We start from the raw sequence: 15,014 nt of genomic DNA, 5'->3' as shown, positions 1-15,014 counted from the left end.
TGAGAAACAGGTGGTTTCTGTTTGGAAATCGTTACAAGCATATATGCTAAAAGTACCTACATGCTTTGCATCTGATTGTCGTGCAGGTGTCAGAAGACAGATATGAAAGGACAGGGCAGGTAAAGTGTACCCATAGTTTTGAAAATCCCAAATGTGCATGCTGACCTGTGGCAATGTCTCTCTTAACCTAGCTGTAATTCACTTGCTATTGAAACTGATACACCTTTATCCAGGCAGGAGGAGAAGGATCATTATTTTAAGCAGGCAAGTGGTATCCAAGTAAATCAGTATTTACCTGGGCAAATAGCATGGAGAGAAGCACCCTGTACTGACTAGGGGTCCTTTTACTAAGATGTGGCAAAAGCGGGCCTGTGCTGGCATCAGCGCATGTGTTTTGACATGCGCTGAGGCCCCCTTTTTCCGCAGCGGGTAAAAGGCTGTTTAAAAAAAAAAAGAAATGACCATGCAGCAAGCAGGGGCGTAGCCAAACAACAGATTTTGAGTGGGCCTAGGCAAGAAGTGGGTGAGCACCAAGTGTCCCTCCCCCCCCCCCCAACAACCACCCAAAAAATATCTCAGCTGGTGAGAAAACGCTTCTTTCCATCTTGGCAACAGGCATGCACTGAAAACTGAGCATGCGCAGGTGCCGTTATCGTGGAGAGTAGCGTTTTCGTTACCACAAGGGGGAAATCTTGAGCTGGCCGAGCTTGGGATCCCCACCAGCTACCGCTAAACACGTGCTACTGTTGGGTGGGCCTAAGTGGATGGGCCCCGGCCCACCCAGGCCCACCTGTGGCTACGCCACTGGCGGCAAGTGAAGCACTTGCTGTGCAGCCATTTTTTTTTGGGGGGGAGCATTTACTGCCACTCATTGAGGTGGAGGTAAGGGCTCCTGAGCTAACTCTGGCGGTAACCGGGCAGCGCGTGCCACTGCCCAATTAACACCGGGTAAACACCGGCACTACAAAAATAGAAAATATTTTTGTAGCGCTGGCGTGCGCTGGGGGTGGGAGCTACTGCTAGGCTGCTGTGGTAGCCCGGTGGTACTTCTGGTTTAGTGAGGGCTTACCATCGCTTAGTAAAAGACCCCCCCCCCCCCCCCCCCAGATTTAGAATTCCCTTTAGCTGGTTTCCAGAAGGAGCAGCTACTCATGGAACCAAACCAGTGGCGGTCACTACAATAAGGGGGCGGAATGAGAAAGGGATACAGAATACGGGAAAAGAAAAACCCTCGGCTTGTTGCATACAGGAAACTGTTGGGCCTAAAAAAAAAGAAAAGCGAAGAAACTTGAATTATTTACCTTGTTAAATGATGAGCTATGAATGACAGAATGGCCAGCCTGTAATTCAATGATAAGAAGCCAAACCAAACCAAATCTGTAAAATCTTGATGGAGAAGTAGATGGAACTCTAGAAGACCAAACATGATGTTTGTACTTCACTTGCAGAGCATCGTTTCCGTATTATCAGGAAACCAGGCACTTATAACTGGCATCTTGCTGTCGTATACGCTAAGTAGGTGAAAGCTTTGAAATGCTGTGCTATGCAAGGGAGAAATACTAGATATTTTGTGGCAGGTTCTAAAAATGCTATTATGTTGCAAGGTTTGACACTTTCGTTCTTCTCTCTGCTCAGACTGTGCTCGACTAATGCCCGATGATGGTAACATCAAGTCTTTTCTCTGCAAACTCACTGCCAGCGTTTACTTCTCCTATGCCAATATCAACTGGAAAATTTTCCTGCGCAAGGAGGTAAAATGGGTCACCAACATCTCCACAGTCCTGGGTGCCAAGTGTCCACATGAGTGCTGAGCTGTATGTGGGTTGCAGCATCCCCATAGCAGTGCACAATGGCTGGGCTTGGAAGGGAAAGGGCTGACCCAATGGTTCCCAAACCTGGTCCTGGAGGCACCCCAGCCAGTCAGGTTTTCAGAATATCCACAATGAACATTCATGAGAGAGATTTGGATGCAGTGGCTCTAAACCAAGCCAGTCAGGTTTTCAGGATATCCACAGTAATTTGTATGACATATATTTGCATGCAAGGAGCCTGCAAAGAGGTGGAAAAATGTGGGATACAAATGCAATAAATAAATAAATACCTTGCAAAGCTGGCTGCCTGGCTGTGTCCCAAGAACTGGGTTGAAAACCCTCGCTCTTAAGGCTTAAGACCAGGTTTCAGTTTTTAGGAAAAGTACAGGAAGAAATCAAGCTAAAAACCTACCCGATTATGCAGTAGCGCATCTTTTGCACCAGGGCTGAATTTCCCACCAGTTCAGGAAGGGAAAGAATCTACATGTACCACAGGAAAATGTGGTACAAAATTACCCATGGAAATGGCCTTTTTCAGAATAGTATGTGTGGACTTCTACTGGCAGCAAGCAGAAGTGCTCCCTTGAGAGAATTCAAACATATGAGATTACTTTTTCACAGAAAATCTATGCACATCAAATCAATGCAAAAGTCTGAGCATACATTTTCTGTGGTAATTTTCAAAGGGGAAGCATGCAGGTCCTTTCACTTTGAAAGTCTGAATCTGTGTGTACTGTGCTCTGATATGGTTTTATTTTCAATTAGGTTTTCCATTTTTTAAACTCTTTTAGTGATTTAAGCTTGTCATATAATGCTATAGATAAAAACAAAAACCTAGAGGCCTCACCCTCCCATGTCCCCTCTTTCCCTCCTTCCCTCCCCCCAGCCCACATCAAGAAGACCTTCCTGCAAGAGCCCCCTTCTGACCCCCAACTGTGAAACTTACCTAAATCCCTAGTGGTCAAGTGGGGTCATTGGGGGCAGCAGAACAGTCCCCTCGCTCCTGCCCCTTGCAGTGCCTCTGTGTGTGTGGGGGGGAGGGTTCTTGATGCGAGCTGAAGGAGGGAAAGAGGGGACATTGGTGCGGGGGGGGGGGGGGAGGTGAGGTGGGGCTCAGGGACTTTGGTTTAAAAAAAAATGATATGGGTCCTGGACCAATATTCAGCCGGGGCCATGTAACTCTTATGCGGCCCTGGCTGAATATCAGCCGGACCCATATAAGCCCCGGATGGCTGAGCCACCCGAAATTACCCCTGATAGCCAGTGATGGTGCCCGGACATGGCCTTGCACTGAATATCGGAGGATAATTTAGCCGGCAACGATCAGTGTTATAAAAAAAACACTGACTGCCGCCAGCTGAATATTAGGGGGCTACTCATTAAGGGTCCCTTTTACTAAAGCTTATTGTGCAGTAATAGAATTAGCATGAACTAACCCCCGGATTCTATATAGTGCTACTTGAGTTGCGCACGCAAATCTGGTCATATTCTGGATCTGCACGCGCAACTTAATTAGCTTAACAAGCCAATCAGCACCAATAATTGAACTTAACAAACAATTATTGACACTAATTGGCATTAATTAGAATTTACACGCACAAATGTGTAAGCATATTCTATAAAGTGATATGCATAAATTCTAAGACATGGATCTGAAAAGGGGACATAGCCATGGGCGGGTCGTGGGCATTCCTAGAATTTACGCGCACTGTTATATAATATGCCCATTTCACGCATAATTTAGGCATCCGCATTTACACCAGGTTTTCATTGGTGTAAATGCCTAGACTAAATATAGTCGTAGAAAACGGGGGTTGGGCATATCCTATAAGCTAAGCCTAGATTTAGGCATATTCTATAAACCACGCTTAAATTTAGGTGTGGTTTTATAGAATACGCCTAGGCGTATTTTTTTTCAGCGCTGATTTTTTAAAGTGTGATATATAGACACTAGCCCTGAATGCTAAGAAACTCTTTTTATACATATGGACTTCTTAGCATTTTGAATTTTTTAAAAAGAGTATTGCTGAATGAATAATCAGTGTGGAACAGATCTAGGCTTTTGTGGAAAGTGCGAACCCCCTCTGTGTTTTACAGATCTAGGCTTGTCATCTTGCAGGTTTTGCCATAGTCCTTTTCTCGTTTTTCAACAGGTTTTTTATCCCAGAGAAAAATTTACGCAGCCGTACTGCTTGAACCTGTTGTGTGAGCAGGTAAGCTCCTTTCTCCTCCTGTTATGCTGTCTCTCCATCCCCTTTTCTCTTTTCTTCTTTATATTGTGCTTTTTCCCAGGGACTGTGCAGACAGTGCAGCCACACAAGGTGCAATGGAGATGGGGCCATAAAAATCTCTCCCTCTCCATTGTCTCAGTGGGTGGGGTGTGATTCCAGCTTGAGATGCTCCTGTTTCAAAGTCCTACTTTTCTCTTCCTCTTGTTACTCATTTCTCCCACCCTATGCCAGCCTCTGCTGTAAACCGTTTCATCATTTTCCCCATTCCTTTTTTCTTTTCACTGCTTTATATGTACGTATTGACCTTCCTAGATTGAGATCTAGCTGGGTATGTTTTTCCCCCTTGGATTGAGGTCTGGCTGGTTGTGTTTGCCCTCCTCCCAGTTTGAGGTGTGTCTGGGTGTGTTCCCCCCCCCCCCCCCTTTGACTTGAGGTGTGCCTGGCCCCTTGGTCCCCCCCCCCCCCCCCATTGATTTGAAGTGTGGTTGGGTGTGTTTGCTCCCCTGGTTTGAGGTGTGTCTGAATGTGTTTGGCCACCCTTGGTTTGAAATGTGTCTGGGTGTGTTTGTCCCCCCCTTAGTTTGAGGTGTGGCTGGATGTGTTTACCCCTGGGAGTTTGAGGTGTGGCTGGATGTGTTTGCTTCCCCCCCTCTTGGTTTGAGGTATGGCTGGCTGTGTTTACCCCTGGGAGTTTGTGGCTAGATGTGTTTGATCCCCTTAGTTTGAGGTGTTTCTGGATGTGTTTGTCCCCGTTGGTTTGAGGTCCACCTGGCTGTGTATGCCCCCCCCCCCCCCCGGTTTGAGGTATGTCTGAGTGTGTTTGGCCTCCCTTGGTTTGAGGAGTGGCTGGATGTGTTTGGCTCTTTGGTTTCAGGTGTGGCTGGGTGTGTTTGTGCTCTGGTTTGAGGTGTGTCTGGGTGTATTTGCCCCCACCCTTGGTTTGAGGTATAGCTGGATGTGTTTGTCCCAACCTCCTTGCTCTGAGGTGTGGCTGTCTGTCTTTCCCCCCCCCCCCCCCCTCCTGGTTTGAGGTGGGGCTGAGTAAGCAGTTCATGTTTGCTTTTTTATCCTAGATCATGCGAGACACCTACTCTGACTCTTGCTTTCGTGTTTCAAAGGAGGAGAAACGCAAAATGAAAGACTTGTTGAGTAAGTGGTTGGACTTTTTGTTCTGTTGTTATTGCTTATTGTTCTTTGTTGGATTTTGGTAGGTAGTAGTGGTGGTATGCATTTATTTATTAGGATTTATTTAACGCCTTTTTGAAGGAATTCACTCAAGGCGGTGTACAGTAAGAGTAGATCAAACATGAGCAATAGGCAATTACAGCAGTAAAAATATTCAAAAACACTAGAAAAGTATGGCATGGTATACTACTTACAATGTCAACACAATACTTAATAGAACATTATAGTTGATATTGAAGGGTAAAGCAAAGATGTAACCTAAAGATAGGTAAGAAAGTAGGAAGAGTTAGAAAGTAAGGTGATTGATTTAAAGAAAGTTGCACATGAGGTCAGAGAGATGGTTAAATATTATCTCAGCTAGGGTAGAAGTGGATAAACATTAATCAATAAGCATTGATCAACTGGCAGGTAGTATTGGAGATGAGATATGGATACGTATTTGGTGGTTTGGTATTCACATTCTAAGAACCAGCATGTCTTGAGAAATAGGTGTAACAAGAGGATAATATTAATGTGCTTGACCCATTCCTGGTGGGAAGGTCAGTTCATCCAAAATTAGTAAGTATTAAGTCATTAGAAGACACCAGTCAGTGTTGGATGGGAAGTGGGGAGAAGGGACGTGTCTGCTAACTCTCTTCCTGAGTGGAGAGGAACGTGCATTTTTCCTCCTTCTCCATTTGGGAAAAGTAGTGGAGGTTTTCCAACCTGGTGTGCTAACATGCTGGGTGAGGAGCTTCAGGGATGAAACCAGCTACAATGGTCTAGGAGGTTATCTGTCCCTGTCCATGGGATTAGGAGAGCAAGAAATTGTGGAGGATTTCAGAAGGGTCAGGAGCCTTTACAAGACCCTGAGGAGTCCTATTCTTTGAAAAATCTGCTCAAGTAATAGAGTAAATGACAGTAAATAAAGACCAGTTTGGCCCATGTAGTCCGCTCAGTAAGTGATCTGCCCTAGCATTGTAGCTGCTGTTCCATGCAGAGTACCCTTCTGTTTGCCTTTATCTAGGACTGTAGTTGTTGCTCCGTGCAGGTTACTTCCCTCTCTGCCTAAGTGCAAAAGTTATTTAGGTTTTGCATTTAGTACAAATGTCTGTACTGTGATTCCATTCTCTTGCTATTTAGAAATCTTCTATGTATAACCCATAACTTTTTTGAATTCCATATTTGAACTGCATTTTTTATGAATTTGTTTTATTGAGCATTTGGGCATTTGGTATTGTGTTTTTTGTTACTTTGTTGGCTTTCCCCTTTATTTTTTTTCCTTAGTTAATCTTAATTTTATTTTGCTGCAAACAGTATTGTGTGAGATTTTTTTCTTTCTGTGCTTGAACAGTGATCCCTTTGTGCCTAGGAGCATTCCCCCCCCCCCCCCCCCCCCCCCCCATTAGAATAATCCTTTACTTGGAGCTGGAGTGCCTGAAAGTGGCCCCTTGATCATCGCAGGGAAGATTCTGTGGAAAGGAATTACAACACTTGGGTGCTGTCTCTAGTAGTGAAGCTGGTTTGTTGCTGCTTGTTCTCCACAGTGGAGTTTCAGGTCAGAACTGATGCCAGATCCATCAAGGATGAAGGATTAAAGAAGAGGATTGTGATGACAGCCCGAGATAACTGGGCCAACTATTTCTCTCGTTTCTTCCCAGTCACAGTAAGCAAGCACAAGTCTTTTTATGTATAAGATTTCAACAGTTACCATAATAACAAAGGAAACAAAGAGAAATAAAATTTTCCAAGAAAACTTTAATATACAAGAAAGCTAAAACAAAATTGTAGCCCACATCAAGGGGAGAAATGAGAACAGATTGCAAGAAGACAATTCAAAGGCAATCGAAAGAAGGAAATCCACACATTCATTGGCTGATTCACAGTAACCCCTGATATCAACTCAGTCCTCTGTTAAACAGACTTCATATCCGACAAGAAATTTTTAACTGATCCAGGTCCACAAAAACATAGGGGGTCAATTCTGTAACTTGGTTCCAAGATGTTGATGTCACATTGGGACATGCTTAGCAGCAATTTGATAATGGCTTCTGGATGCACCTAAGCCATTATAGGATACTAGCCCAAAGCCGTTGTGGCGTGCCAATACTTAGGCATGCCATCGTATGCCACGTCAATGGCTGCTGTAAATGCATCATGCAATGCATGCAACTGATAGTATTTAGAAGTTGTGCGTGACACTTGGCGACATGCCCGTGCTCCACCCACATGTACACCCTCAAGCGGTTGTACTCTAACCCCCTGAATTCTATAGAAATTGTGTGTGCAATTTAATTACAAAGGGATACTTTTACAAAGCTGTGGCAAAAGGGGGCCTGCATTGGCGTCGGCCATGTTTTTGATGCACACCGAGGCCCCCTTTTACCACAGCGGGTAAAAGGCAGGTTTCCGTTTTCTTAAAGAAATGGCCGCACGGCAAGTGAACCACTTGCCGCGTGTCCATTTCAGAGGGGGCACACTTACCGCCACCCATTGAGGAGGTGGTAAGGGCTCCCGCGCTAACTCAGTGTTAAATGGGCAGCACACGATACTGCATGATTACCATCGGGTACAGACCGGCATTGCAAAAATTGAAATATTTTTGCAGCGCTGGAAATGGCACGTTAGGGGACAGAACTACCGCCAGGCTGCTGTGGTAGCGCAGCCCATAATTGACTTTTTGACAACCAAGTATTGGCACAAATTAGATTTAATTAAAACTTAACGTGTGTAAATTTAGGCACAGGATCTGCACCTAAATTTTACACATGGCCCAATAAAGAGGGTGTAGAAATGGGAGGGTCATGGGCATTTTGGGGCAGACCGGGGGGGCATGGTTTTGAGTTACGTGCATAATTATAGAATATGGAGGCTCTGCAGGTAAATTTAGGCGCGGGCTTTTGCACCACTTTTTCATTGGTGCAAATGGCAGCCCCTGAATTTATGCATGACCCCTGGCCAGAAGCGCTATTCTATAAACCATGCCTAAATTTAAGCGCAGTTTATAAAATAGCGCTTTTTTTGGCACTGATTTTTTGGGTACCATATATAGAATCTAGCCCTAAACGACTTACATGCGCTGCTTACAGAATAGCACCTAATACATGAATAACTTTAAAGTCTTGGTACCAATCATACACATGAGATGCTGGTATTCTGTAACATGCATGCACTGTTGGCACCTATATTTAGACGTCAGCTTATAGATTGACCTTTACAGCCAGTATCTCTATAAGTAATAAGAAACTTGCACAAGGACCTTAAAAAAAAACTGGCTCCCAATGAAAGAACTTGACTTTTTCATTCCATGATACCTTCCCTCACAGCTGGGTTGTTCTGTCTATATCCCAAAACACCTGACTCTTCTGACTATGAACTAAATGATTTTTCTTTTTAAAGTAGGATTTCAAAGAATCAGTTTATCGTATTTGGTCATAAAAGTGGCCGGAAGAGTTGCCCATTCAAGAAGAGCAAGCAGGGCCATGCCTAGGGTCTCTGGCGCCCCCCTGCAGACTATCAGTTGGTGCGCGCGTGTCCCGATTCCCCGGCACTTTAAATTTACCTCTCTCCGCCTCCGACATCTGCACAGCATCAGTGAAAGCGCTGCCTGTCTGACGTCTCTCCACCAGCCTTCCCTTCGCTCGTTCGTTCCCTCTGTGTCCCGCCTTCTTCTGACGTCATTTCCTTGAGGGCGGGACACAGAGGGAACGAACGAGCAAAGGGAAGGCTGGTGGAGAGACGTCAGACAGGCAGTGCTTTCACTGACGCTGCGCAGACGTCGGAGGCGGAGAGAGGTAAATTTAAAGCACCAGGGAATCGGGGATGGAGCAGAGGGGTAAGGTTTTTTTTTAAAAAATACAACTACGGCACGGTGCCCTTGAAGGCAGGTGCCCCCCTGTGGCGCTTACCGTGTTGGCACGGCCCTGAGAGCAAGCACAAGCTTATGCTCTTTTATTTGTGGATTACCATCCCTTCTCTGAACGCACTTTCGCTGCCCCCTTCCCCAAATCTCTCTGTTTAGCCACCACCATGCCTCCCCCACAATGATCACTCCTCCAGTTTGTTTTTCCAGCTTGCCAGAGAGGTAGGAAAGAAGGTTGAGGGGAGCATTGCCAAGTTAAATTAAGAGTGAGACATGTCTTCCACTCAGTGTTCATGTATTGGACAGAAGTACATCACCTCCCTGCAGATCTCCTCTGGCTATAACCATGTGGGGGTAAGTTGGTGAAGGATTTCCCATGCTTAAAGGCCTTCTATAAAAGTAGCCTGGGGTTATATGCGTAAAAGTATGTACAGTGCCAAGCAACTGTGTACTTTTATGCAGGCCCACTGAGAGAGGAGGGGCAAGATTTCTCAGAACCAACCTCAAAAGGGGGCCCAGCTGACCCAGTGACATGGGGGGGGGGGGGGAGCCTCTGCCCCTCCATTTTGGGCTCAGGCCTTCCCAACTATGGTACCTTGAAATGGCTGTGGGGATGCCCATGCCCCGCCAGCCAAATAGCTCCAAAACCCAAACCTCCCCTGGTGTAAGAAAGTCAGCAGCATGTTTTCTAGCAGCCGCCGGCACTCTGCACATGCACAGTTCACGCAAATGAAGTGAGCATGTGCAAGGAGTGCCAGCATCTGTGGTTAGAAAGCATGCTGCTGTCTTCCTTACACCAGTGGAGGTTCAGGCTGCAGAGCTATTTGGCTGGTGGGGCTGGGGCAGCAATGGTAACATTTTTAATGGGGAGGGAATAGAATCGGGGAGAGAGCAGAAAGGAATGGGTGGCCCCAGAGTCCCCCCCCCCCCCCATGGGCTGCTGGCTACGCCCCTGCATTTCCTGACTGATGGTGTGGCAGGGTGGGGGAGGGGGGCCCTAAGACTGTTTGCTGTGGCCCTGCTTTTATGTGCCTGCATGTTAGGCATATTCAGTGGCAGACTTTAGCGAAATGTGGGCAAAGTCACAATTTATGTGCATTTTTTTTATTTAAAAATACACATATATGTGCAAACATTTACACCAACTCCAGAGCTTCAGTCTAGGCATGATTTATCCCTAGTAGTTTATAAAGACCCGTAGGCTCCTATGGCTTGAAATAGACGTCTACTTGACTTTCACACATACTCTCATAAAGACTGCTGTGCTGTTCTTGGAGTTTCAGGCTCTGAGAACTCACCCACTTTTCTTTCAGTGAACAAAGAAAAAAACACCAGAAACTATTTTAGCTGTCCAAATCTGCATCATAACCTTACATTTAAAATTAAAATCTGTATGTGTACAGAGAGATGTAGGTAATGAAGGGCTGCAATGTGCCTTAGAACTTGGGTTGGCTCCAGACACCTCATCTTTATGCATCATACTTCCAAGGAGTGAAGCCTGGGTTAAATCACATGCACTGAACAAAGACTGAGAGGGAAAAGCAAGACATTCTCTGATATGCATTTGCTTTCAGGGGGAGAATGGAAGTGATGTGCAGCTCCTGGGGGTCTCTCATCGAGGCATCCGGCTGTTGAAGGTCGTCAAAGCTTCTGGCCTTAGCCCTGTGCACCTCAAAATCCTTTGCAGCTACAGGTGAGATGGAAACCTTGGAGGATGAGGGAGCATTTTTAACCAAAACATAAATGCTTTATTCTACTCTAACTTCCAAGAATGCAAATAGCACCAGGGATTTTAAAGTATTATCTTAAAGGATTTTGAGAGGGTGGGGGAGGTCGGCTTTCTGGGAGATTAGGGGTTTTACCTTATACTACCCCTCCCCGTTCTTCTGAGCTTTTATGAATACTTAGAGGCTGCCTAAGTGGTAGTACTGCTGTCTGTTTGTCTGTCCTATTTAGATTGTGAGCTCTTTGAGCAGGGACTGTCTTTTCATGTACGGTGTACAGTGCTGCTTATGCCTTGTAGCGCTATAGAAGTGATAAGTAGTAGTAGTAGTAGTATGTTCAGATCCTCAGAAGCTTAGCTGAAATTGGGTGGCGGGGTTGGTGGTTGGGAGGCGAAGATAGTGGTGGGCAGACTTATACAGTCTGTGCCAGATCCGGTGGTGGGAGGCGGGACTGGTGGTTGGGAGGCGGGGAAAGTGCTGGGCAAACTTATACGGTCTGTGCCGGGGCTGGTGGTTGGGAGAAGGGAATAGTGCTGGGCAGACTTATACGGTCTGTGCCCTGAAAAAGACAGGTACAAATCAAGGTAAGGTATACACATGAGTTCATCTTGTTGGGCAGACTGGATGGACCGTGCAGGTCTTTTTCTGCCGTCATCTACTATGTTACTGGGCACTTCCATATAGAGGGATCTTGGTTTAAGTCCCAGCTCAGGTCTTCCACTCTCTGGGTAGACTGGGGCTAATTTCTGTCCTTGAGGTTTTCTCCTGATGCTTCACCTTACGGTGGAGAATCAGATGGTTTGGGATAATTGCCACATTTGGCATGTCTGAGAAAAGAAGTCTGACTTCCCATAGAGAGGATCTTAACTTAGATACTTGGCCTTGTATCTTAGTTTTCAAATGTAGACTTGTTTCCTTAAAAGTCACATAATGGCGCAATCCACTTTGACAGGATCCCTTCGGTACTCATGAAAAATAGCACCAATGTTCCTATTTTATCTTGATTGAAATTGTTGTTGTCACACTGGGTCTCATCTGGAGCTCTGGCAGCTCCCTTTCAGCTCCCCTCTTATCAGGTGTCACAGATTGTTACATGTGGAAGGGCATTTTCGGTATGATGTCTAAATCCGATTTTGAATACTAGAACCAGGATCACTGGGTTACCCGATGAAAGAAGTGCTATGCCACTAGACAGCAGTATAATTGACTGCCAAAAAGAGTGGGTAAACTCTGAGGATACTCTGTAAAAACATACTATCATATTGAATGGCAGTAATACATGAAACATTGGAGTGTATTTTTTGAATGGTAGCCGTGATCCTGATTCTAGTATTGGATTAATATTTAAATACCAGAGATAATTGGATTTCTATTTTTTCGTTAAATCCGATTATGGACATTTTTTGGGCATTTTGCCAAAGCGTCCAAAACTCCAGTAGCGAATACGGCCATTTTCAAGCCAGAAAAAGTCCAACTTTTTGTTTGGAAAATGGCCGTTTGCTAGATGTTTTAGTGCTCAGTGCATCTATCTTTTAGGACTATTAAAAAAAAAAAAACTATTTTCAAAAATAGAAACTCCGAGAGAAAAATGCACAGAAACAAACCATTGGGATGTATGGGGGGGGGGGGGGGGGGGCAGCATTCATAGTAGATTAGCCACACAGACATTCCATCAGAGCAGTGGAGCACTACAGTGGGCTTCACATAAAAGGTCCCAGATACACATCTCACCTTTATCCCCTTATTGTGTAGTGAGCCCTCCATATTCCACCAAAAAACTACTGTACCCAACTGCATACCACTACAATAACCCTTTTGCCTGCAGTTGTCACCTATATGTGGGTACAGTAGGTTTTCGGTACGTTTTGGAGGGCTTACACTTTCCACCACAAGTGTACCAGTTAGAGTGGGATATGGGCCTGGCTCCCCTTCTCTACAGTCCATCTCACCGACCACTAGGCTACTCCAGGGACTACTTGCTGCTCTAATAGTACTACCTATAACATCTGAAACTGTCATAGAGGCTAATATGTACTGTTTTGTTCATATATTTGGGGGGTGGGAGGGGGTCAGTGACCACTGGGGGGAATAAGGGGGTATCGTCTCATTCTTTAGGGCACCTTTTTTGTGACTTAGGCATGATTGAAACAGCTCTAGGCCAAAAAACGTTTTAAGTTTTAGCCCTGGACGTTTTTGCTTTGTTCCGTTACGGCAGAAAAATGTCCAAGTTTTGGGAACATCCAGATCCCACCCCCAACCTGCCACCTTGTGATTTGGATGCACTGCAGAGAAAATCATCTCAAATCTGAGTTTCGAAAATCGCAATTTGGATGCTTTTCAGTGAAAACCTCCAAATGCCACTTCATGCCGTTTTCGAGATGTTTATCTCTTTTGAAAATGAGCCCTGTAGTTGAACAATTTGGTCCATAGTGGCTACAATGTAATAAATGACATAAAAAGAAGGCACCAAGCAATGAAACAGCCTTTAAATGATGTGATCACGCTGTTCCTAAAATGGTTGCTCCCAAGGATGCAAGAAGAGCTGTCCAAATGATTTCCCAGATAAATCTCAAGTATATTTTAAACAGATGCACGGTAGTATGCCTACAATAGGAATTTTTGAAACAGTAGGTGTTAAATGATGGGTTCCAGGCTCAGTTAAGGTGACCAGATGGGCAGAGTTTTGTTTCTGATTGATAGCTGGACAAATAATATTTTTTTAAATGCTGAATAAACCAAAAACTAGAATATTATGGTTTGGAAAATTTGGTTCAATTCCAAAGAAAGAGTTTTCCTTGTCAACTGGAGAAATTTTACAAATAGAGAACAAGTCAAAGGTATTAGGAATTATATTAGATTCTAAATTGACATTTGAAGCCCAGATAAATGAATTAACAAAGAAATTCTTTTTCAAATTGAGACAACTTTGAGCATCTTTGTCAGAATAGTTTTAGGATCATTGTCCAGTCAATTCTACTGCCTCAGCTAGATTATTATTAACTCTTTATATACTGCTATTTCAGCAAACTTCAAAAGACGCTTCAGTTATTTCAAAATACCTCAGCAAGGTTCATTTTGGGGTATCATAAGTTCGAGAGAGCCTCCTCTTTCTTGAAAAACCTATATTGGGAAAGGGAAATGGGACTTGATATACCGCCTTTCTGAGGTTTTTGCAACTACATTCAAAGCGGTTTACATATATTCAGGTACTTATTTTGTTCCAGGGGCAATGGAGGGTTAAGTGACTTGCCCAGAGTCACAAGGAGCTGCAGTGGGAATTGAACTCAGTTCACCAGGATCAAAGTCCACTGCATTAACCACTAGGCTACTCCTCCACTCCCATTAAGTTCCAAATTGAATTCAAGATAGCTTGCTTAATATTTAAATCTCTAAATGGTCAAAATCTAGTAGAGCTTACTCAATTGACAACATTCTTAAATAATTGTTATCATTCCCAAAGTACTTCAGTGTTATGCTTAGGATATCCTATTATGAAAAATGTCCATTTTAAAATAGAGTTTGAACAATCATTTCCGTATCAAAGTGCAAGAATATGGTATAATCTCCCAACAGAAACAGGAGTCATCCATTATTTCCTTAATGGTTTTAGTCTCATGCATTAATCCAATGGTCTCTAATGTTTCTCAGACCTCACACTAACACTATTTGCTTTTGTCTCACCTAGAATGTAAACCCCACTGAACCCTGGAAAGAGGATATTAGCGGTATACAAGAATTGATTTGAATTGAATTGACAAATTATCTCCTATTCCGTCTTTCGAAAAGCTCTAAAAACATGTATTTCCAGACTAAAGTTTGTATACATTCCTCAACTTTTCAGTTTTTTTAGTCTGTAACTTTTCTTCACTCTGTACAAGATCTCTTACGCTGCAGTCCGCTCTGAATCCTTTGTGCAAAACTGGAATATAAGACATAGTATAGTTTCAGTGTTGCATCTATAAAATCTCGTATGACTCATGCAGCGTTTTTCTTTGCATTTCCATTCTCTCTCCTTCTCTCTGTCCTGCAGCTATGCTGACATGCTCTCCCTGGCCGTGAAAGCTCCCCACATCCTGGAGTTTTCCCTGAGGAATGAGCAACTGATCTTGCACTCTCCCAAGGCTCGGCAGCTCAAAGCCATAGTGGATGTTTTCCTAGAGGAGCTCAGGAAGGTGAGCAGATGTGGGGCAGCGGTTTATTGTGGTAGGTGACCATTAACCTC

The 15,014-nt window shown here is 44.3% G+C and overlaps 1 protein-coding gene across 1 annotated transcript in view; it reads left to right on the top strand.

Annotated features, from left to right (window-relative positions):
- MYO15B (myosin XVB) overlaps positions 1-15,014 on the top strand; it is a 93,925-nt gene that overhangs the window by 22,426 nt on the left and 56,485 nt on the right. Inside the window, exons 7-12 of the mRNA XM_030208262.1 lie at positions 1,636-1,751; positions 3,965-4,024; positions 5,116-5,191; positions 6,754-6,872; positions 10,643-10,761; positions 14,823-14,964. Of these exons, the coding sequence (XP_030064122.1) occupies positions 1,636-1,751; positions 3,965-4,024; positions 5,116-5,191; positions 6,754-6,872; positions 10,643-10,761; positions 14,823-14,964 (632 nt within the window). The remainder of the gene's footprint in view (positions 1-1,635; positions 1,752-3,964; positions 4,025-5,115; positions 5,192-6,753; positions 6,873-10,642; positions 10,762-14,822; positions 14,965-15,014) is intronic.

The sequence above is a fragment of the Microcaecilia unicolor genome, chromosome 6 (genome assembly GCF_901765095.1).
Source record: "Microcaecilia unicolor chromosome 6, aMicUni1.1, whole genome shotgun sequence".
Classification (NCBI taxonomy): domain Eukaryota; kingdom Metazoa; phylum Chordata; class Amphibia; order Gymnophiona; family Siphonopidae; genus Microcaecilia; species Microcaecilia unicolor.
The sequence above is the reverse complement of the archived record's forward strand: the minus strand, read 5'-3'. Positions and strand labels throughout refer to the sequence as shown.